At 39.6% G+C, this 25,381-nt stretch overlaps 1 protein-coding gene across 7 annotated transcripts in view; it reads right to left on the minus strand.

Moving 5' to 3' along the window:
- The window catches only part of Fggy (FGGY carbohydrate kinase domain containing), a 415,454-nt gene that overhangs the window by 14,637 nt on the left and 375,436 nt on the right, over positions 1–25,381 (minus strand). For 4 of the 7 annotated variants that reach the window (XR_007351974.1, XR_007351976.1, XR_007351975.1 and 1 more), the window contains exon 16: positions 5,061–5,204. Coding sequence is in view for 2 of the 7 variants with exons in the window: in XM_048815287.1 (XP_048671244.1) it covers positions 12,650–12,742 (93 nt within the window). In the remaining 5 variants the exon portion in view is untranslated. Of the gene's footprint in view, positions 1–150; positions 4,600–4,805; positions 5,205–12,634; positions 12,743–25,381 lie in introns of those variants that run through there. The other 3 variants (XR_007351977.1, XM_048815295.1, XM_048815287.1) reach the window with 3 other exon arrangements.

Here is a 25,381-nt window from a genome sequence, read left to right on the forward strand (position 1 = left end):
AATCTTGGACCAATTACTTAAACTCTTGGAGATGTGTTCTTTTTTTGTGTGTTTGTAAAGTGAGATCCCACTCTTTAAGGCCTACCTCACCTTACTATGAGAAGCAGAAAAGGTAATGTATGTGCAATGAATAAAGAGAATAAAGAAATATTCAAATGGGAGACATCATTTAGGCATGATTATGGTTAAATAACAGACATTAATGAATAAAACATTTTGCATTTCAAGCACATATTAAAATTGTACAGTAAGGAATCAGTCTCAGCCTAGATTTTAATAAGAAAAACATTTCTAATCCAGGTTTAAGGCATGACTTAGGCAAATAAAAATTAGATCTTTAGAAGCATTTATGCTAATAGCAATTTTAAATGATTTTCTGTGCAGAATGGAAATTGACCACAAAATTAATGGGTGAGTTAATGCTAAATTGAGAAGCCTGACTTTATTAGCAGAAGTCTTTGTTTTTATTTAAGTTACTTTAGTGTTACAAATTTAATAGAACTGCCAAATATTCAGGAGTCCTGAGAGAAACATCCTTTCTTAAAGATGTACTTTTTAATTTCTCCCTTAAGAAATCATAAAAGGGGAAAAAAAAGCTTTTTATATTCAAGAGGCTTCCTATTACTGTCAATAGCAGTTAAGTATATTTATGGAGACACGAGACAGCACAAAGATTCTTCTGCAATCCATCAGAAGTTCCATCTTAAGTATAATTACATTACACAGCTCTGCTCAGTCATTAGTTTCTTGTTTATCGATAATGTCCTTCATTTTAAATTATTTGATGGTAATTATTTGTAACTACGTCCTGAATTCTAAAAGTATTTGTACTAAAGCCCCAGTGAACAATGGGTATTTCTGAACAAGGATGCAGTTGGTTTCCCATAAGACATTATGCAGGAAATGATCTGTAACAGCATTGCAAATTTGCAAAGAATTTCTGAGCTTGAGCTACAAACCAAACCAAAATGAGTGTGTTTATCATGTGTGTAACTAACGTAGGCAATAAAAAAACCAAAAGCAAGACATTAGATACAAGGCATGATTTTTGTAACCCTAAGTGACCAAATCACATTTTAAAGTTTTTGACGGTTGGTTAAATGAAGGCACATTAACACATACCAGAGATTGTTTGACCTGAAAGTGAGAGCTCCTTGATATTTTTTACTTCTGGGATTCTTTTTGCAGAAAAATATCTTGTGTTTGTGTATGTGTTCACTTGTCGAGCACCCATTGTGAATCAAGAACTGTTTAAGTGCAGGGAACAAGGTCCTAAGAGAGTCTGTGTCCTCCAACAGCTCACAGGCCAGTGGCCAAGGGACTAAGTGAACCAGAATGACTTGATTATCCTCAGGGCAGTGAGAAATAGCAGACCCTGTTATTATTAAAGCAGAATCCCAGCTTGCTACCCTTGCCTGCTGACTTGGACCTAGTAAAAGATGGAAGTTTCCAGGGATGTCTTTGAGACTTATATTCCTTAATTCACCTGGCAACAATGGAACCATGCTCTGAATATAAAGACCAACTGCTTGATCTGGAGTCCTTGAGAGGGGGCATCCCTTCCAGATGCCTCATCTAGACTGGCTAACTCCAGCATTGGGTCATATTGTTTACTATACATCTGTAGCACGTCACACCATTTTGTCCTTCTTGTGTTTTCTTCCCCATCTCCCTTCCCCAGCTTTTGTTCCCTGTGGCTTCTTAGAATGCCACATTTATATTCTTCACATATGGGAAGTGTGTTTGGTCAAAGTTAAAATCCTGTAGTGTGTTCCTTGGCAAAATGATTTGCTAAGTAAGGCTGGCTTCAACTTGAAAGAAAAGCTTTCAGTAGGCAACAAAACAAAAATCCCACAAGCCACACTGGCCACAATGGAATTCTTAGTCATAAAAGCTAAATATACTTTACATGTGTGCTTAAATAAAGCCTTCTTTCCCAGCACGAGAAGGTGAGTATTGGAGTCATTATGATGTTTGTTATTCAGTTACATAGTGTTATAGAAATCTATACAGATGTTTCCATTTTTCCCCAAACACTGTTTTACAGTGAGAATGAGAATTTTTTTTTTGGAGGGGGGGATGTCCCACAGATTTTCCTGGAAGCACAAAGAGAACTATGTAGAAACAATGTTAGTAGAGTGTCTATTACCTGCAAGACATTATTGTTGCGGACCAGCCATGGGCTGTGTGTGAGCTGTGAGCATTTTGAGAGCACAAGTGGACTGGACTGATGTTGTTGTTCTGTCTGAACAGTGCAAGTCTGTGTCCTTTTCGCTAGCTGTGCCTTTTGATTCCACACAGCACCTGAGATGTGGGTGTGACTTGCCAAGATGTCAATCAGTCTACTGACCACCAGACATCATGAAGCTGGACTCAACCCTCTGAAACCTGACCCTTTGCCTTATTTGGAAAAACATTCCATTAACTTCCCTTTGTGTGTCCTCCGTATGAAAGAATAAAGAGTTCAGGTAGCTCTCTCTCTCTTTTCAACTGACTCCTAATGTCGAGAGCCATCCCAGATTTTGAAAAGGTATTTTTGTGTGCTTGTGTGCTTTCTTCGCTGTTTTATCAGTTATTGAGGTAGTCAGATTTTGTGAATCCCGCATAAGTCACCAGTTCAGTTAGATGGCAATACATTATGCTCAGGGTTTACACAGTTTTTTACTGAACCTTACCACTAACCCTGGGATGCAGGATGATCTGACTGAGGTTTACAGATTAACTAACGTGGATCTTTTAGACCTTCCCTCTGTCCAGCACATCGGGCTGGTCAGGAGAAGACTCCTGACCTATCACCTGCAACCAAAAAGCAGGTGATAGGTCAGGAGTCTTCTCCAGCTGTTGACCCCTGAAGCTTTGCACTGACACAGATGTGAATTGGAATCCTATCTCCATCACTGCCTGAGTGACTCTCGACAACCTGTTTTATCTTTTTTAAACCTCAGGTTTCTCCCCTAGATTGTGAGGTGAGTGTTTTCTATTTCACAATACTGTGGTAAGGGTTGGAAAGAACAAACAGGGAGGACTTGGAAAATAGTTGGTAATTATTCATTCTTGTGTCCCCACCTTTCCTAACAGGCGGCGCTACTGTGTCCACTGGTGCTTTATGAAAGCTGGCCCAGGCTTGCCCCGGATTCTGAGTCAGAGCTGATTGGCTTTAACAGTAGAATGAATTGGACATAACTTTCCTATGTTCATATATGAATACACAACCAGTGTAACTCCATATCATGTACAACACAAGAATGGAAGTTATACTCCATGTATGTATGATATGTCAAAATACATTCTACTGTCATGTAGATCTAAAAAGAACAAATAAAATATATTAAAAAAATAACTGATTGGCTTTAGCAGTGGAAGCTGGTTTGATTCTGGTCCTAACATCTTGCCTAGATCCTGCTGCAACTTATTTCTTCTGTGAGGTACTCCTCATCCTTTCTCCTCCCCAGCCCAAGCTCTAACTGGGGTCTAGCTATGTATGAACTACGCTTCCTCCTGCTGCTGGGCCTGCTGGATATCTCATATCCTTTGGATATTGTACAATGCTGTTGTGGTGCTGCCCTTCACAACTGCATGTGGTCATCCTCAGTGTCCACTACTGTTATTCTGAGCATCTTCTAGCAGCCGGGCCCTAGAATAAGACAGGTTTGGTCCAGGCAATTGTGCTAGGTGCCATACATGCATGAACTCACTTAATCCTCATTAGAACATGTAAAGTAAGTACTGTTAATACATAGATTTTAAAATAAGGAAATTGAGGCTTACAAAGGACCTTTCTCCAAGTCAGTTAGCAAGAAAGAAGTGAATCCAGCTGTTATGCCAGATTGCTTTTCATTTTCTTCTGCCTCCTTTTCTGACTGCTCCATAGAGCAAGTGGTTTCCTTCATTGCAGCACCTTCTAAAATGCAAGGTTGTTGATTTACCTGGTTACATCTTACTAGACCAAGAGCTCCTTGACTGTAGGAACCAAGTTTTATTTGTTCCTGTACCTCTGTGTTTAGCATAATGCCAGCACACAGAAAGTACCAAAGGATATTTGTTGATTGCATTCCATTGGATTTTTCTTTTCTGTCTGCTGTCTTACTTTGCTGAAGCCTCAGCATATTCTATGCCCAAACTCACCTGAACTGTAATAGCTCCCGAATCAACATTAATTCTTGGGTCTGAAACAATGTGTGAATGAGAATATGTGTATATGTGTGTGTTTAGGTGTTTGCTCTTGTATCAACTGAAACAACTATAGTTTTGCAAACACTTGTCTACCCCAAAATCTTTTTAGCCATCATGTTTATTTAGTTTGCTTTAATCTGGAAACTTTCCATAGCTTTTGTCTTTATGACATAGCCATTTTTGAAGAATATAGTCCATTAAAGAAAAAAGAATGCAGGATGGGTTTTTCTGATATTTCTTTATGATTAGATTCAGGCTGTGCATTCCCAGTCTGAGTGATGCCATTTCTTTCCATGCTATCACATCTGGAGGCACATGATGTCTATTTGCCCATCTGAAGTTAATTTGGATCATCCAATCAAGATGTTGTCCTGTTTCTTCCCTGTATCTTTAACATTCTTTTTCCTCTTGTAACTAATAAACAATCTGTGAAGAGACATTTTAAGAACATGCATACATCCTGTTACTCATCAAAATTTCCTCCTGGATCCATTGATGTCCTTGCCTATCCCTATCTTTAATATAATGATTGCAAAATGATGATTTTTGCATTTGAAAGCAATATTTGACCCTAGACAGTATCCTATGTAAGAAGGAGAATGCCATAAGGAACAGAGAACATACATTAAATGTTCTATCTAAAGCAATGTCTTTCATTTACTGTAGGTTATAGAATCAATTAAGTACAAATCTCCACTGGATTAAATGGTCTCCAGGGTCTAGTCCTATGTGAGATCCTATGACCCCACATGAGACTTCTGGCATACAGTGCTTGTACAGAAAATGCCAACTAGATAAGAGTGGTGTTTTGAAATGGGAGATTCCAGTTCTGGTTGCACATATCCAAATTTTTATTAGAAGACAATACAGAAATGATGAGATGATACCTAAAGGGTCTTGAATGTAAGATGCAAGGACAGAGGTCCTAATGGCATTGGTGTCTGTCTGTTCAGTCCCCACTCATGATTGCTGAATACTCCTTCTGGTGTTCAACCAGCTTCAGGAATACTTGATATTTCTTGTCATAATATCTGTGGGAGAGAGATGAATATGTTTAACAGTCTCAGGATGACTTTATCAAGCAGTGTTGCTTTGCATTCAGAAATATGGAAATACATCTGTTACAATTACACAGACACCTTCCAGGTTCTGAATGCTTACAGCACCCTGGGCAATAGATTAGTCTGTGTCATGCCTGTTATCTATAAATTACATGCAGTGCTACATGGATTATTTCCATTTCTGAGATAAGGTCATCTTTTTCACGGGGTATAAACAAAATACTATAACTAAAAACCAGCAGAGCTGGAATTCCAAGTCAGATTGGTCTGACTTCAAAGCCTCTGCTGCATGTACCAAAAGGCCCAGGCTTAGCACAGAGCCTTTCACATTCCCAACTTCAGCTACGTGCCTAGCCACTGATCTGGTGTAAAACCATAGCCTAACCAGAGATGAGACTGAATGTTTTATCACTCTTATGGATCCTGCACCTAGAAGTCCTGGGTAAACTGCTTTATTCCATTGTGAAACCCCATGAGAACAATGTGTAAGGACTTTCTTGCTGCTGTGCCCTGCCTTCCAGGCATCTGGTCATGGACCTCAATCTCCTTGTCCTCTCTGGCTGACTCTTTGGGTGAGACCTGTCAGAACTGGTGCTGGCTATGAGTCAGATGTCAGAGCAGCTGGAGCTGCTTTGTATCACAATGCTGAAAGGTAACTGCGGCCTGGACAAATATGGCACTTGAAGCCTTGCAACTTTGTCCTTACTCCTTTTCTTGGAGGTACTGACATGGGATAAGGGTTGATAAATCCAGTTCAACATGGTTTGGTAGATGCTGGGGTATTCCAAAAGGAGTCCTCATGAGGGAGCTCTGGAGGAAGCTTGTGAATTGGGGGAGACAAGCAGTAAGAGAAACTTTGGATGCACACAGGCTTCTACTTGTCACACATTTCTACCTTAAGCATTCTGGTAGTGTAGGAGCTGTGATAGGGCCAAACACACAGTTAAGGGGTGGGTGGAGGAGACTCTGAAGCTGGGGTATGAATCTCAGCATGGCCCATGGCTTGCTGTGTGACCCAGAGCGTGGTACTTAATCCAGTTGTGCCTACATTTCCTCTTGTGTAAATGGGAATAATTACAGGATCTACCTCAAGAGAACTGTTGTGTGAATTAAATGAGGCAATATATGCAAAGCTCTTAGAACAATGCCTGACTCATAATAAGTGCTAGTTGCTACTTTTAAAGTAATTAATAATCTAATATTTTCATCAATCTAGTTATGTAGATATCGCTAAAACCAATTCTATGAGTCTCCAGAAATCAATACTCATAGAATGATTTTTTAGGGACAATTCTCTGCTTCTAATGATCCTCTATGATAATATAAATTTTAGGCAATACACACATAATATGGATTTTCTGATTTGGGAAAATGGGGCTAAGGTCAGTAATCTTTGCACATACTTTAAGATTTCCAATTTTATATCTATTTTTCTGTGGTGCTATGGATAGAACCTAGGGCCTTTGACATGCTAGGTAAGTGCCCTATCACTGATTTATCTTACCAGTCCAAGGATTTCCAAATTTAATACCAATGGCTTTGCGACAACTTTGTTCACTGGCCTTATTCTTCATATAGGTAAATCATACAGTATGTCTTTTTGTGATTATCTTATTTAATTTTGTCTTAACCTCAAAGAATTTCCTTCCTCTTTAAATCTGAATAACATTCTGTTATATGTATATATCATTTTTTGCTTATACATTAATCCACTGATGGATCAGTTGAGTTGTTCTTAAGGCTTTAGCCACTGTGAATAATGCTGCTGTAAACAGGGGTATATAGATCTGTCTTCATATCTTGCTTTCAGTTCTTTTGGACATATACCAAAAGCAGAATTGCTATATCATATGTTAATTCTCTTCAATTTTTTGGAGAACAGACACATTTGTTTTCATATCAGCTATACCATTTTATGCTTAAAGCTTCCAATTTCTCCACATCCTCAACACTTATTATTTTATTGTTATTGTTGCTTGCAGTAGCTACCCTAATGGGTGTGAGGTGGCATCTTGCAGTTTTGATTTGAATTTCCCTAATAGTAATGTTGAATAAATTTTCATGTGCTTATTGGTTATTTATATATTCTTTGGAGGAACATCCATTCAAGTCCTTTATTCATTTTGAATTGGATTTTGTTATTGTTGTTGTTGAGTTTTAGGAGTTCTGTATTTATCTGGATATTACTTCCTTATCAGATTTATAATTTACAGATATTTTCTTCCATTATGTGGGTTGCCTGTTAATTTTATTTTTTGTACTGGAGATTGCACTTTACCACTAGACCACATCCTTAGCCCTTTTTATCTTTTATTTCGAGATGAGGTCTTGCTAAGCTGTCGAGGGCCTCACTAAGTTGATGAGGCTGGCTTTGAACTTGTGATCCTCCTACCTCAGCTCTCAAGCCACTGGAATTACAGGCATGTGCCACCACACATGGTGTAAATTTGTTGATAGTCTTTTAATACACATTTTTTTCAAGATACTTTTAAGTGACAGTTCTAAAGTCGTGTATAAATTTGTTGAGCATAAGGACAAAATTTGGAATCATCCTGAAAAATTGCTAATTGAATTGTAGTCATTAGATTAGACTCTGTGTGATCTAGACTTTTTAAGTCAGATGAATCCACTCTCTTCCAGATTCTCCTGAATTCAGTCAGTTGCTTCTGTGTGGCACAGATCTAAGTAAATGTCCCGTGTAGTTAAATTAATGTGATCGGAAGTGATGAGACAGAAGGAAACGGGTTCCTGCTTTCCATGTGCAAATCTTTGGGCCACCTGAAGATGGTGCTGCAGCACCATGTGTGCCTCCTTCATAGGTGCCCAGCTCCCAGCTGCCAGAGAGAAGCCAGATTCTTTCAAAAGAAACACGTGGGGTTTACCAAAAACTTAGAAACAGGCCTCCTTCGAAAGTCTTGAGAGGGTCAGGGAAGAGATGGAGAAGATAATCTGTTTCTCATTTCAAAAAACAAGGGATATTCCAGCCGCCATGAGGAGAGCAGAAAGAGGGAGAGCATCCTACATTGGGATGCACTGGGAACTCAGTGCATCAGGAACTCAGCCTTTTCCATGTTCCTGGGTTGAGCTTCCCCATGGAAGCTCCTCTGAGCCCTCTGCTCCTCTGAGCCCAGAATTTAGAGAGAGGTTTATATTCAGGGGTTTTAATAGCCTGACTCCATCTGAGCACAAAAAAGAAAATGAAAAGAAATTGGATCACTTTTTCAGGGACATTTCCAAAACTGTTCAACAACATGTTTTGGTGGAATCTGTACCTTTGCGTGTCTATTACACTGTGTGGTGGGATTTATGTCTTAACAAAAAATAATTTCCTAAAATTATAAAGGCACTTGCACAACTGTCTTTTTATCTTCAAACTCACTACCAGTGAAATAGAGGTCTTAATAGAGGTCTTTTTCATCTCTAACCTGGATTGTTCAAAAAGCCCTCTCTCTGGTTTACTTTTACCCTTACCGCCCTTGAATTGATCCTCTAAGAAGGACCTTTCTAAGATCCAAGGAATATTAAGGTTAAACCTATGACCACACATCCTGAGCTTAAAAAATAGCTGTGTGTTGAGGCCTCTAGGGCAAACTACCCAGAAAGCCAAGCACCTCTGTGATTGCCTCCAAGGATCAGCATAAGTTACCTTCCCTCCTGACTACATGGACCCAAGGGCATAAGAAAGTCATATAATCAGCCACTAAGTATATTGCCTACTTAACTCTTCAATTCACTTTCAGCTCCTTTCCCAATCTATTAAGTTGTGAATACAGATGTGAGACCTCTGGACTGAGTCTAACTGACCTGAGTTCTGGAATGTTACTCCAGGACATTCGTGTTTTTACTGTGGAACACTCAGGTAGGTAGGTAACAGTTCATTGCATCCAGAGGATGTGGTATGGTATATACAGCATTCAGATCACCATAGACTGTGCCGGCTCCATTATGTGGATGAAAGTTTTCGTTTTCCTTGGGCAACTCCCAAGGCTGTTAAGGTCGTGAGAAAGTAAGGAGATATGGCATGAACCCAAACTTTGGAGTCCAATAGAAATGACTCAGGAAGATAGCAAGCAATGGCCTGACAGCACTTCACAGAACAGGTCCTGTCTTAGCTACAGCTATTGAACTCTTATTTTAAGGATGTGGTCATTCTGGGCTCATATGTGCCACTTCTTTTTTTTTTTTCTTGGCGGAGTGGCAGTGAGAAATACCGGGGATTGAACTCAGGGGCACTCAATCACTGAGCTACATCCCCAGCCCTATTTTTTGTATATTATTTAGAGACAGGATCTCACTCAGTTGCTTAGTGCCTCACTTTTGCTGAGGCTGGGGTTTGAACTTGTGACCCTCCTGCCTCAGCCTCCTGAGCTTCTGGGATTACAGGTACGTGCCACTGCGCCCAGCCACATGTGCCACATCATATGCCATACATTTATTAATTACTCTCTGTGTACCAGATACTGCTAGGGATCCAGATTTGCAAAGGACATAGTTTATTTTTTTTTTTCCTAGATAAACTCAATACTAGCCAGGGGAGGAAAAAAATGTGAAAAGCTGACTATCATACAAAATGTGAGAACATTGGGTATCTTCAAAACATATCCAAGTGTCCTCGGACCATCTTGCCATGTTATTTTGATTGACTGGTTTGCATACCATTAATTGCCTTCTGATGTGCCATGCCTATACTGGTTTACATGTTCATTTTCTTGTCCTTACTGAAATGTAAACAGAAGGGAGGGACTTGGTCTGCTTATTGCTGAATCTCAGCACCTCCTGCATAGTCAATAAACCCTTTCATGCGCCCAGCCCAGCACTCCACACATGAAACATGGAGAGGCACGCTGCATAGCCTTCCTTCCATCAAGGAGCTCGCTATAGAAAGGAAAAGACATTGGCTGTGATCAAAAGAGAGTAGTATAAGCACTATGCTAGAAGTGAATAGAATTCTTTTTGATAATTACTCAAGGAAACCCAATTCCTTTTTTTTTTTAAAGAGAGAGAATTTTTAATATTTATTTTTTAGTTTTCGGCTTACACAACATCTTTGTATGTGGTGCTGAGGATTGAACCCGGGCCGCACGCATGCCAGGCGAGCGTGCTACCGCTTGAGCCACATCCCCAGCCCCCCAATACCTTTTAATCTGCTAACTTCCACAGTTTTTCAATGCTCTGCCAATTCTTCTGCAAGGACAGCATGAACAATCTGGACTGGTTATCTGGGTTCCCAGCCCTCAAAGGATGAGAAAGTGCTGAGTGGGATATCAGAACTGCTAAGGGTAGCAAGCACATTGAGAGCAGGAAGAAATGACAGAGATATAAAAAATGAGGGAAAAACTATTAACAAGAAAACCAGAGACAAGACACAAATAAACAAACAAAATGGCTGCCTAGAGTCATCACAGTGAGCAGGCAAGGACATTTTATTAGGCTGCTTCTGCTCCACTTAAGGCTAGGTTAAAAGCTCTGCTCAGCCCATCATATCAGAACATTTTCCTTCACAGGCTAAGTTCTGACTTCCTTAAAACAAGATCCACGCACGTGTTGCTGAGGTGTCCTCCACAATGCCCAGCACTAGCTTTGCCACTCATTCTCATTTCATTCCTGCTTCTTCCTCTGCTGGGCTTCTGAGGGGACCCTAACTTTCTTTCACCACCTCTGAATCTTGAAAATGCCCTGGGAGCATGCCCCTCCTGGTTTTGCTTGGGTTCCAGACTTGAGACAACATTCCAGGATTGCCTTCATGGGTGGGATCCAGGAAACTTGTATTATAGAAGGTACTCTGTAAATGTTATTTTCCTTCCTACTGTAACAGATGTGTGGACAAATGGCAGACATAAGGGAATTCCCTCTTCCTTCTTCACATTACCTTTGCTTGCTTTAAAAATAAATTATTGTGAAATAAATGTTCAAAATAGAGATTTAGAAGATTTAAAAGGAGTTTATTTTGTTTCTGAAAAATAATCCATTTAAAAGTTAAACTTAGGTCAGGCTCCCTGTCCACGGAAGACTTTTCTGACTCATCTTCATTGCCTGCCTGCCCCCTAGATTGAGCTATTTCCTCCCACAGCAACTTGTGCCTCCATCTTTATGACATGGTGCCATAATTTTCTGTTAACACATCAGTCTCCCCAACTAGACTATGAGTTCCTTAAGGCAGGAATTGTTATAATTATTTTCACTGCCAAACTCAGCATCTGGCATATCACACGCACTCAGGGAATGTTGATGGAATGAATGAACTGAAGGATAATGCACGTGACAGAATGTTAAAATGGAAGTTTTGGCTGAGATCTAAAGATGACAGATATAAGATACCCCAGTGAGCTGGAAACAGACCACCCTGAAGAATTTGTAGAAAGAGTTGTTGAAGACCTGTAAATCAACTCTCTGAAATCTTTCATCCATGTGGAAGATCAACAAGAGTCTCAGGGGAGAGTTGTTGGTGCACTGTGCATCAGGCCTCTTCCAGAGCAAGGTGTCAGGGGAGGTCTTCTCTTCATGAGTTAAGGCAGTAGGGCTCCACTGAGACAAATGGAGACCTGGATGCAGGTCCTTATGGTTGTGGTGCACAGTGGACTCTGAGCAATTCCTGCTGGGAAGATGGGCAGGCTGGCAGCTTCCATGAGGAAATGAAGGATGGATTGCACTGGGATCAGCCAACATTGCCACAGCCTGTCCCAAAGGCATGGCTATTTCCAACAGACCTCTTGGGCCTACATGTGAGAGGACTATCTTGAGTTGTCTTAGATCCTGTCCACTATGGCCACTTATGGAGGCTGGAGGTGAACTACAGGATTTCCAAGGAATTAAAAATAAGCCATTTGCTGGAATACACGGACAGAGACACTGCAGATGACAGGCTTTCTGAGTTAGAAGGTCTCCAAAAAATTCTATAATAGAGGCTTCTGAGACCAATCTGATCAGAGCTACCACTTCTCATTTGTGCAAAGCCCAGCTGGGGAAATTGGAAGACATCTTAACTTTATTTTCATATATTCCTTGATATTTGAATTTCTGAATTTTGGCTATGACTCACAATTTAAAGGGTCCATAAAATCTTTATTCCCTAAGTGACTTTGTTCTTATCTAGGAAGATAATGGAATTACTAGAATTTTTAACAAGGACAGGGAAAAGCTAGCTCTATTGCACAAATAGACAGGCACAATGAGGGCAAAAATAAAGTTGTTTTTCAACTGTCTCAAGAATAGTGGAAATTGTGCCACACAAGTTTTTGTTTTACAAAGTCACTAAAGGCAAGTTACACATGCATAATAAAGGCTGGATGAAAATAAATTGAAATGTTAATAATTTCAAGAGCATGGGTAACAATTTTTTTCTTATCAACTTTAAAAAATTTTTCTGCAGTGGCATATATTGATTTTATTGTTGTAAAAAATACAAATATAACACATCATATTAAAAAAAATGTTATGCTTACAAAGGTAGTCAAACTGGTGCAGGTTTCTCTTCCCCTTCTTTGTCTTCGAAAGGCTGTTGCGGGCACCTGAGGCAATATGGAGAATGCCCAGAGAACCAGCCATGTCATCACAGACTCTGCTGAGTTTTCCAATTTCTCCAGATAATTAACACAAAACTGAAACCTCATGAACACACTGGCTGTATTAAGTCTGAAAATTACCACAGCATAACAATATGAACTTATTATGGAAATGCTGGTCTATGCTAAATATAGTCACCCCCACAATATATTTCTGTTCAGAAGGGTTTATTTGAAGTTGGACTCCAAATTAATACTTTCTGTCAGCAGGCAGGGGCCGGACAATCTTAATTTGCAGCACGCTACCCTCTTTGTTTGAGTCTAGACGGCACAATGAATAGAGTGACTTTTCTTTTTCCTTTTTGCCCACACAATGAAAGCTTTTTAAAAACAAAAATATTTTGTAAAATAGCATTTTAATCACTTCTTTTCTTTCTCTCTGTAAGGCAAAGCTATAAATAAACCATGAAAGTTCACATTTGATTGTCACTTCTGAAACCAAGTGAAGGGCTTCTATAAGGAAAAAAATGGGGTCCCTGTAGCTGCCCATGAAAGCCCTCATTCATGTGGTTTGACCCTTCCCTGGTGTGTCAAGGCAGAGACACAAGTCAGCATGCTCTGCTCACCAATTTTCTGGAGGCAGCACTGGCAAGTGCCAAGCCTCATTGTAGGCAGGGGAAACACCCAGTTCTCATGTGTTATAGCCCTTTGGGGAACTACCAAAGAGCTCTGGACCACACATAGACGTGAGTTATCAGGGAAGACAGGACAAAGGAAGGAAGGGGATCTTCAGCACCCTTGGAGAAGATGTGGATAATTGAGTGGTAGACATACTGATGTTGGTAATCTGGAGAGCAGGAGATATGGTACCTTCTCTCCTAACCTGGGAAACCATGGCCTTAACCTCCGAGGAAGCCTGCCACATAGTCTAGATTTAGGCACCAATGGGCACTGTAAGACTACTAGTGTCTATAATAGAAGAAGAGAATACATTAGGAGAATACATTAGGACCTGGTGTCAGGAGCTAGCTATATGTGAACTCTTATGAAGAGGAACCATGCCATGTAGGCAGAATGCCTGGCAATGTCAAAGCACCCACAGGTGCTTGGTTACTATCTGTGAGTTGCTGAATGACAGGGTGATGACTTTCATAACAGAGGCAAAGTGAGATCATCAAAGCCAGCATTTCCTGAAAGGCACATGCTCCTAGAAAGTGCTGAAGATAATCCACTAGAATTCTGGAGGAAAAAAAAAAATGGAAGCACTAGTTATTTGATTTTTGACCTAGGGAAACTTATTAAGCTTTACCAGAATTCAGTATGTGGATTGGCATCAGATTCCTTCAATTGGATCATACATTAGACTGTCATGAAGCATGTAAGGTATGTGAGGGTTACGGAGAGAAGTAGAGGTGCCCCAGGACCAAGGGACAACTGCATGGTGCTTCCTGAGTGTCCTCTGCTTCCAGGATTTGCCAGGTGCTGTCATTTAAATATTCTAGGTCCATGGATTTAAAGGTATTATCTAGTTTTATGTAAACTAATCTTCCCCAAATGGGCAAGCAACTGAAAAGGATTCAGTCAATGGATTGTAGGTAATGGTAATAATTTGGATTCAAGCAAAGAAGCAAACTGTGACATATTCAGCACTTGCTCTTCGTATTACAAGGTAAAAACAACAAACATCTAGTCTGGTGAGGCAAAAATTGCAAAAAAAAATTATTGGGAAGATTGCTTGAGATATGGATACATAGGCACAGGCAAAATCTTTTAGCAATCACCAAAAATCATTAAAAACACACCTGGCCACAGAAAAAATAGCAGACCTTTAGATATTGTGTAATGTTACTGTGATACCACATGATAGGCAAACACATTTAAAATGTTTTTATTTCATCTGTATTTTGCCTGTTATACAGAGTATCTACAAAAGCACAGAATATTTCATTCTTTAACATTTTTTGTTGTCAATGAAACTATCTTATTTATTATTTAATTATTTGTTGGTTTATTTATTTATTTATATGTGGTGCTGAGAATTGAACCCAGTGCCTCACGAATGCTAGGCGAGCACTCCACCACTGAGCCACCACCCCAGCCCAATATTTTGTTTTTATATTAATAAGTTTCCATATGTTGAGGATGCATGTTTGAATGTTTCTTAGCTGATGGGATCTAGGTGGCATAATGTGGTGTATGGTACTGTCATATGCAGTTCCTCAACACTCAGTCACCATGGCCGTTGCTGTTTCAGTCAAACTTTCTCAGTCATTTACTCTTTGCTGAGCATTGTTCTACTTGATTTATGTATGTGACCTTTTTAACCCTTGGTTCAACGGCAGATATTATCAGCTATCCTCACGTTGTGAATGATAGAACTGAACAGAGGGTCTAAGCAATTTTCCTAAGATCAGAAAGCCAATTTGTAGGAAAGCCAGAATTAAAGCTGGTTCTGGCTCCAGGCCATTGCTTAGCCCCACACAGACACAATGGCGTATCATCCCTCCCCACACTAATGAAAAGTGTCTGATCCTTGAGTCCTCCACACTTGAGTTCTGCTGTTTATTAGCTGTGTGTGATTGCTTTGAGTGTGTGTGTGTCTCACATGCATTAATACAGGACACTGTACTTTTTTTCATAGATGCTGACACACAGTTCTGAAATACATGAATCTGCCTTCTTGAGGAACTCTGACTCATTTTACTGGAAAAACAAGTTCATGTGCTAATGTGTGGGCTGAGGCACATGACCCCTCCATAGAAAAACAGAAAATATAGCAATGTGATTTTCGTCCAACAAGCACTGAAAAATGGATAATTGTTCTTTTATTTCTTTTTTTGTTTTGTTTTTTGACACAGTCATTTCTTGACCTGCACCTGGCATTCTGTATAACCCCAATGCACTGGAAAGGATAATGTCAACTGAGAATCAGGAAGGGATAAGAAAAAAGAGTAGGAGAGGTCTTCGTCATTCATCACGATACACAGACTGCTCCTCATCTCTCATTCTAAATATATCTATCACACATATGCATTTATATATCTTGCTTTTAGTGTTGATTATATGAGTGTGCACATCAAAATTCATCAAATTGTACATTTGATATCCATGTATTTCATGTTATGAATACTACATCTCAATTTTAAATCTGTAATAAGAAGAGAAAAACACTGTATGTGTGTGTCCCTGTGTTATTATATTTATATTTTATTTTCAATTATGAAAGGCCTACCAAATGGGCATAGAACAGTTTTAGATGCACAGTTTTCCAATTCTGACTCTAAACTGCATCTCCAAGTAGTCTCCAGTTAATCTCTCTTTTTTTAATATTTATTTTTTTAGTTGTAGTTGGACACAATATCTTTATTTATTTATTTTTATGTGGTGTTGGGGATCGAACCCAGGGCTTCACCCGTGCTAGGCGGGCACTCTACCGCTGAGCCACAACCCCAGCCCCTCTGGTTAATCTCTTAATCATAAAAGAGGGAAGGTGTGGAGGTCTCTAATCATATAGGAAATGGAGCAGACAGTAGGACAATACTACATTCTAGAGACAAATGGGATTGGATCTGGGTGCTATTGCATTCCAGATAAGTGAACGAAGCTTTAGTTCTCATCTACAAAGTGGGAGTAATAATATCTGTTCACAGCATTGTTGAAAGTCCCAACAATCAACTCTCTGGCCAATGCCTCCTAACTGGTCTCCTGACTTTTCACTTGGGTCCCCTTTATAACAGTCACGGCCAGTCAGAATGAGTTTTCAGAAATAGTGTGTGGTGATTAAAATAATAAGACTCTCACAGACTGCCAGAGTTTGGGATTGGGCTTTACACTGACTAGCTGTCTGACTGGGATCAAGCAGGTTCCTTGCTTTCTTTATGGCTGTTTCCTGATATGGGAATGAGGTGAATAACAGCATTCCCCTCAAAGGCTTGCTATGAGGATCACAGGAGTGATTTGAAAGGAGGCACTCAGAATAGTGCTAGCAGACAGTAGGTGCTCCATAAACCTTTCGTATTTGTTATTCTGCTTGTATGCAAGCTCCGTGAGGCCAGAGGTTTTAATTTGATTCATTCACTGCATTAAAAACTGTTCCTGGCTAGAACATGCAATCCATCAATATTGGTCAAATGAACCAATGCATGAGTTTAAATTAGATTTTTCCCTCTGGGCTGTTTTCACCCACAACACTTTTGATACAAAATATGTGGGGTTTTCTTTCATACCAACTAATTCTCCAATTCAAGACACTGACTTGTATCTTAAAATTCAACTCAATTCTCACACTCACTACCTGGAGTTAGGGTCAGAGTTTACACACCAAGGGCTCAGTCCCCACAAGACCCTTTACTTCAGATGCCAGTTATAAGTCTGGGCATTCTGACTGACTATAAATTGGGGGTTCCGCTACTTGCTATTCCTTCAGGTTTGATAATTTGCTAGAATGGGCTCACAGAACTCAGGAAAACAGCTTACTTCTACTGCCCATTCATTATGAGGTATACAATTCACGAGGAGTCAAATGGAAGGGATGTATAGGACAAAGCATGGGGTGGGAGGTGCAGTGAGTCTCAGGCCCTCTCTAGGCCTGCTACCTGCCAGAACCTCCATGTGTTCACTAACCTAGAAGCCACTGGAACCCCATCATTCAGGAGTTGTTATGGAGGTTTCATATACAGACACAATTTACTAAATCAATGCCCTTTGGTGACACAATCTTTAGACCCTCTTCCTCTTGGAAGGTCGAAGTTGGGGCTGAAAGTTCCAACCCTCTGTCATGCCTTAGTCTTTCTGGTCACCAGTTTCTTCTGAAGCTATCTAAGGGATCCTAGCCTTGGTTATCTTATTAACACACAAAAAGACATTATTCTGGAGAGTCTAAAGGTTTAAGGAACTTTGGTTTTTAGGAGCCAAAGTTTTTTTCAAATGCCAGGAATCAGGAACAAAGACCAAACATTTGTTTTTCAATACATCACAGTATCTTCCCCTTCTAAAAACTGCAATAGACTCCAATTGCTTTTTTTTGGGCGGGAGCGGGATGGGCAACAGGGTCACACTGTTGCTCAGGCTGGCCTCCAGAACTCTCAGTCCTCCTACATGAGCCTCCAATATAGCTGGAATTATAGGCATGTCCCCTCACCCCCCATCTCACCCCCAGCTTGGCTCCATTGGCTTTTGAATGAAACTTAGAATTTGTAAGATAGCCTAGAACTTCAAGATGAAGCTAGATGCCCAGTCTCTAGCCTCTCATTTCATGCCCAGCTCCCTGGGTCACCATCCTGAAAACATGGCCATTTTGCTATTGACTGAACATGCCATATTTGCTACTGCCTGAGCCCCTCCTCCTCTCTCAGGGATGCTCTTCTGGACCTCCCACATATTTGGTTTTGTATGATTTATGTCCTCTTCAAATATACTCTCTAAAAGACTGCCCTTGGCCACTCTGAGCTGAGATATTCTACTTCTCCAAAACACCACAGGTCACATCGTCTCATTTTCTTATCTTTACAACCGTTCACAGCATATAGCATCATCTGAAATTACATTAATTTGTTTACTGTCTATCTCCTCCTCTGTGGCCTTCACCTCTGTTCCTGCCTCCTGAATCTAAGTACCAGGAAAGCAGAGTTTTTGGCTTTCTTCTTCACTGATGAATCCCTAATTTAGCAGGGCACTAAACATTAGCTTTCAGAATAAATTTATTGGATACCAATTTTATGCAAAGTACCATCTTTTTATATTTTGCTTCATTTGATCCTTACAAGCACTTTGAGGAGAGTCTGATCTAAGCCCATAATGAGGAAACAGAGGCTTGGAGAGGTTAAGTAACTTGTCTAAGCAAGTGAAGGCTAGGCCAGGATTTGAAAATTGCTTTAACTCATTGATATGATTAAGTCCATTCTTGAGGAGCTCACTATCAGTAGGTAGATTTCTAGCTTCAGTGTATGACAGTTTACCTTCATCTGATGACTTTGGGACCCTGTGAAACTGTAAAAGCTTGCTTTCTCCACTGTCAAAGACAACCGTAGTCATTATACTGTGCTTACAAAGATAGGAAGGTAGATTCATTGATGTATAGAAAGACTGTTCACATTACTTTTTGAAACAAAATTACTGCCAGCTGTATGACCCTGAGCAAGACCCTTTCCCTCCCTGGGACTCACTTGCCTTATCAGTAGAATGAGGGGGTTGGATTAAATTATTGCTGAAGTCTTTGCCAGCTGTGCAATCTGTTGCGTTGGCTGCATGCACATGTGGTTTTTGATTAACTCTCAGTTGCCAAGTAACTCCTGACTCCCAATGGTACACTTTATGAAGGTTTTACCAGGCCCACTCTGACAGGGCTACATTGGTCTCCCCAGCAAGGTGCAGTTTCACTCCAATTGAACCACAGGCCCATACACCACAGGAGAGTTGGGCTCCGATAGGTAAGACAACTTACTTCTGTTGTGATATTTTTGGGATGGGGATTCTAATATGTGGCCTGACTGCTAAGAGCAAGGTGGAAATATGAATAGTGAGTAAGTATCCATCCTATTTAGATGAACTTGACTCACTTCTTAGGAATTTTCTAAATGCAAAATAAATTAATTAATTAAATTAAATCAAGCTTCTTGCTAAAAGCATCAGATTATGGATTTAAAAAACTGCAAACCAACACTCATCTAGTCATTCCATGGTTAACTGAAATAGAAAATGATCCTGCTGAAATATTGGACAGAGAGTTATAGTAGAAACAATAATATTAATAACAAAAAATCATCAATGACAATAATAATACCAGCTAGTATTTATTGGATACTTACATAGTTAGCACTGCATTAAACACTTTATGTACTTTATGAAAGGTGAAGAAGACATAGAGCCCTAGAATCTATATTCCTACCCATTTACTGTGGAACAAGGATTTTGCTGATACATAGACCACAACCTAAATCCTGGCTCTGCCTTTTTTTTTTTAAAACTGGGGATTGAACTTGAACTTGAACATATCATTGAGCTACATCCCTAGCCTTTTGCATGTTTTATTTTGAGATAAGGTTTGCCAAAGTTGCTTAGGGACTCCCTAAGTTGTTGAAGCCTGCCTCAACCTCCTCAGTCACTGAAATTATAGGTATGTGCCAGAGAATTTGGCTTCTGCCATTTAACATTATGAGCCTCAGTTTCCTCATTTTAAGAATGAGAATTTTAATATGTATTTCATAGGCTTGTTATATAGGCTAAATGCTTAAAAGTGTAGATATTATTATTATTATTATTATTATTATTATTATTATTATTTATTCATTGACTAAAGTAAACTTTATGTCCCAAACACTTAATGAAAGGTTTGAATTGCCATGTTATATGTGTTTCAGGTAGGTGAGGTGGGTGCACTGCAGAAGGTGTGGGCTATCAATATTCTCATGGTTCCTCATTATTATTTCCAGACAAGTAAAAAAGCTTGCTCCTCTGAGCTTTATGCCACCTAATGATAGAGATACAGTGACACATACCTGCATCTCATGCTATCACCGTCAGACTCTTGCTTACATCCCTATGTTAAATGAGGCTAAGGATTCTAGATCGCATCCTCCTGGTTTATCATTATCATGGAAGATTTCAGGATCTGTTTATAAGACCCATCTAATGTTCCAGTCTTATGGTTTCAAAATGTTTTCAACTCAGTAAAACTTCTTCTCAGCTTTACTTCAACATTCACTCCCACAACCAATACTCTGAAACTTTCATCTGCAGAGACTGCTGTACATGTGTACATTGCCATGTACTAATAGCCACTTTCTGATTTTAATTGCCCATCAGTCCAGTTCTTTCATTTGCACCATCATTCTTACCAAGTGTCCTTCTCTACCTCATGGCAGCTCTGGATAGCTTCCTTTTCTTTTAATCCATATTCTCTGTTTGACACTAACTTCTTTCATGGCTCGCTTAGAATCCATCATCTATTATGCCAACACATGTTTATCAACAAGAATCACCACAATACTCTCTTTTTGTTAAATTCAATGGTACCTCCTAATCCACAGAGACCAGTTAGCCAGGATAAGCCTCATTTATGGCTTTAAAGGAGAAATTTTGCTTTGGATGTAGCAGGCCAATGGGAGATTGCAACTAGAGAAAATGAAACATCTTGAATGGTCTCAGGGTCTGACCCTCTTATAAAGTTATATTGCTTACTTCAAAGTTAATTCCTTACTAGGAAGACTTTTTAAAATATTTATTTCTTATTGTAGTTGGACACAATACCTTTATTTTATTTATTTATTTTTATGTGGTGCTGAAGATCAAACCTAGGGCCTTGTATGTGCTAGGAAAGCTCTCTAATGCTGAGCCACAACCCCAGCCCCACTAGGATGAATTTTTAGCCAGCAGATCAGAAAACATAATTGGCAGTAAAATATTATTAACATAGTGATCAATGTTTGAACTGCAAGGGGTAATTGGTCAGGTCAACTGCTTGGTGTTTAGGCAGATGAATAACAAAACCATCTGAGATGGATGGATGCATCTATTTCTCTATGCTCTATAAAGTTCCCAGCTTTTGGATCATCAGCTCTTTGAGCCAGAGCCATATTGGCGGTGGAACCTGGACACACTGGCCTGCCTTTGGATAGGCCTTAGTTAGATTAGTTTACAATATATAATCCTTTTGGCCAAGCCAGAATTCATCCCAAACCAACCTCAAGAAGAAAACGAGCAAAGAAGTTAAATCTGAAGCCAGGAGTTGGGGATGCCAAGGGTGGAACCAAAGCACCAAAGCAATAAAAGATCTGGAAGGAAAGTAGGATGTCATCAGCAGAGGGAGAGAGTAGAGGCCGGGGGGAGAGAGCAGAGGCTGGGTGGAGAGAGTAGAGGCCAGGTGGAGACAGGAAGAAGCAAGGAGGGAAAGCCAAGGATAAATCCCTGCTGTGTCCTACTACACTGGTTTGTAGTCTTTTCTATTTCCACACTCTCCTGGCTCCCCTCTATCTTATTAATGAGCAGAGTAGAATAAATGTCTTTTCACTTGTATGTTTCCTTCAGTGTACAGTAAGATGTAGAGGTCATTTATTTTATCTGTATTCCAAACAATTGATATAAATAATATAACAATGCCATAAATATATGTTGAGAGAATGAAGAAATGAAGGATTAAATGGTTTAATGGAACTGATGAATAACTCAGGGATGGGACCCAGGGTATGTGTATAAAGCAACACTTGGATCTCCCATAGTTGTGCCTTTTGGTATTTCCTAAGTGTCAGGCAATTTCCATAGTCTCTGGACTGCCTAGATTTAAACCTTGGCTCTTCCATTGGCTAACTGAACAGCTTGGACAATTTACTAACTTCTTTGTGCTTCAGTTTACTCATCTATAAACTAGATATAATAGAAACAATTACTAATGCAGTTGTTAAGGGAAAACAGGATATGCACAAAAACTATTAAAGTTAGTGCCTGTCACAAAGTAATAGCCAAAAAAGTGAGCTATTTTTATCCTAATACTTACTATATCCATCTTTCCCCTGGCACTACACAGGATCTTATAATGTTCTCCTGAGTGCTACTATTTACAGGCAGCACTTCCTAATCTTCTGCTGCATGTGACATGCTGCCTGGGTAGGGGAGTGATAAAGAGTATGGAATGCAGGAGCCATTCAACACACACCAGCTGATGCCTCTGGTTAATGAGGGGAAGGAAGACGAACAATGAGCAGAGAAAAGGTTGTAGACAATAAAATTCATAGGGTGTTCTAGATTTAGAAATATGAAGTTTATTTTTAGGTTGGACTTCCAGGCCTTTGACATAAAACAAAGAAAGAAAACAATAATGTCTGCCATGTTTACGAACACAAGCTTGCTCTGGCTTTCACAAGACAGGGAATTCAGTCTGCTTTCTTCTGGATGCCATATTATAGACAGGCACATGATATGCTAGAAAAATAAAAAACTGATCTGAAAATCAGAAGGCTCCAGGCCTGTCTTAATCTTAGTTTGGTGTCTGTTATTTTGGATAAGTGGCTTCCTTTCTTTAGATTCCAGTTTCCTCTTCTCCCCAAATGGGAAGTTTGAGCCACTTAATGTTAGTTTTATTGTTCAACAAATAGTTACTAAATATTTATTGTATGCCAGACATTGTCCTGGGCATGATAGATATATCAGGCAACCAGATCTCTCTGATTCCTGCTGTCATAGGGTTTGGAGTCTACTGGATAAACACAAGTGCTACGGGAGAGTGTAAGAAGGAGTTGAATCTAGTAAGGGAGCTTACAGAACTTGAAAAGGATTTGGACATGTTAAAAAAATGATGATGAAGGTTCCTGTAGGCTGAAAGAAATGCAAACTTAAAGGCTTCAAGTCAAGATTATATGACAATCAGAGGACTAGAAGAGTCCAGGATGGCTAGAGTGGACAGAATGAAGGGAAAGACTGATAAGAGACAAAGCTATAAATGAAGGCAGAGTAAGGCTTTTGGATGACATTTTAAATTTTATTAAAGCTTTTTGACATTATGCCAAATATCAAAAGGGAGACATTGGAGAATTTTAAGCAAGAGTTATCCTATTTGTATTTGCAAAAGCTCACTCTGGCTGAATGTAGGAAAAGGATTAGAGAATGGTAAAAGTGGAGGCAAACCATTTGAAAGGAACTTGGAACAGTCCAGGTGAGATATGAGGGTGACTTGGGCTACTGCTCACTGGAATTAGCAAAGCAGAAGATTCAAGGGACATGAAATGTAGTTTAGAATGATATTGTGAGAGAGAAGAAGGGGAAAGAGAGGGTGGGTTCTGCATGGCTTTGAGGTTCTGAAAAGACTGGTGAAGTAGTTGTGATGCCATTAACAGACAGTGCCATGTACTGGGGTAGTGCCAGTTTTGCAGGCAAAGGTGGAGATGCTGAGTTCATATTTTAAAATGTTTAAATTGAGATGCTCATGAGCCCTTTAAGTGGAGGAGTTATGTAGATATCTGTGGAACTGCTGGCACATGAATAGTAAATAAATTTTGGAAGTGATTGAGATATACAGAATCCTGAAGACCACCATTTAATATTGGGCAGAAGAGAAAGGGGGAGCTCTCAAAGGAATTTGGAAAGATATCGTCAGAGCAACAGGAGAAAAATTTAAGAAAGTCCATTGCCAGTGGAAGGGTGTGATGAAGAGAATACTCCACTTTGCAAAATGCCACCAAGGGTAAAGAAAGGATTGAAAAGCCCTTTGGACTGGCAATGCCCTAGGTTGGCATTAATGACCTAAGCTACCATGACCTTGGTAGAATTCTGGGAGTGGAATCCTTGATGAAGGAAGTGAGCATGCTGGTGAGAAAATCAAGATACTAAGGAGACACAACTTATGCAACATTTTTGGCTGAGAGAGGCAGTAACTGAAGGGCTTCATAGTAGCAGTAGTTTTATTTTTAAGGTGGGAGAGTTTATGGAAATGCAATCCAACAGAAATAATATGAGATGCATAAGTAATTTAAAAATTTTTAGTAGTCACTTTTTAAAAGTTTAAAACATCCCTGGTGAGTTTAATTTTATTTAACCTATTATATCCAAAATATTACAAGTTTACCAAGTAATCAATACAAAAATTATTAATGAGATATTTCACATTTTTTATACTAAGCCTTTGAAATTTGGTGTGTGTTTTACACATTTTGATTTGGAGCAGTGATTTAGTCAGTTTTTTTTCTTTTCTTTTTGTTGTTGTTCCGTGACCAAAAGACCTAGTTAGAGGAGGAAAAGTTGGAGAACAATTAGAGGAGGAAAAGTTGGCTCATGGTTTTGAGGTCAACTCTGTACCTCTGGGTCCAAGGTGAGTCAGAACATTATGGTGGAAGGTTTGGTGGAGGAAAACAGCTCAGGATGTGGCAACAGGGAAGCACAAAGTGAGAGCTTCATTCAACAGGGATAAAATAGAAATCCCAAAGGCATGCCCCTAGATCTACCTCCTCTAGCTACATCTTACATACCTATAGTTACTACCTAGTTAATCCATATAAATGGATTAATCCACTGATAAGGTTATAACTCTCATAATCTAGTTATTTCACCTGTGAACGTTCTTGAATTATCTCACAATGAGCTTTGGGGGTTTATCCAAACTGGAACAACTAGTCACATCTTAAGGGGTCAATAACCACATTTGACTAGTGGCTACTGTATTGGATAGCACAGGTCAAGGGCAATATTTAAATGCTGATGAGCAGGAGGTAGTGTTGAAGGATAGCCTAAACACACAGGACTGACAGAGGATAATGGATTGAGTGGCATGTCAGAAGCAGTGGAAGACAAAGGAGCCTTTGAAAATAGGTGTGACAAATCTTCCTATATAACAAATGTGAAGGAGAAAAAGAAATGGTTATGAGAAGTGTGCTGAAGAATGTCCAACTGACCCTATCAAAAAATAAATAGACCTAATATGTAAAATTTATCAATTTCTGTGTTGCAAATACTTCCAATGTAGACATTTTTGAGTTAGTAATGCAGGGGTACTGAATGTGGGGCTGGGCAGAGATGTACACAATCTACCCTTGTCAGCCAGGAAGAGCCAGTTCCAGCATGCTACTGGGAAAAAAAAAAAAAAAAAAGCTAGACGATTTGATGGCAATTGTCTTAGTCTGCTTGTGTTACTATGTCAGAATACCATAGGCTGGATAATTT

Source organism: Marmota marmota, unplaced genomic scaffold (assembly GCF_001458135.2).
Source record: "Marmota marmota marmota unplaced genomic scaffold, marMar, whole genome shotgun sequence".
Lineage (NCBI taxonomy): Eukaryota > Metazoa > Chordata > Mammalia > Rodentia > Sciuridae > Marmota > Marmota marmota.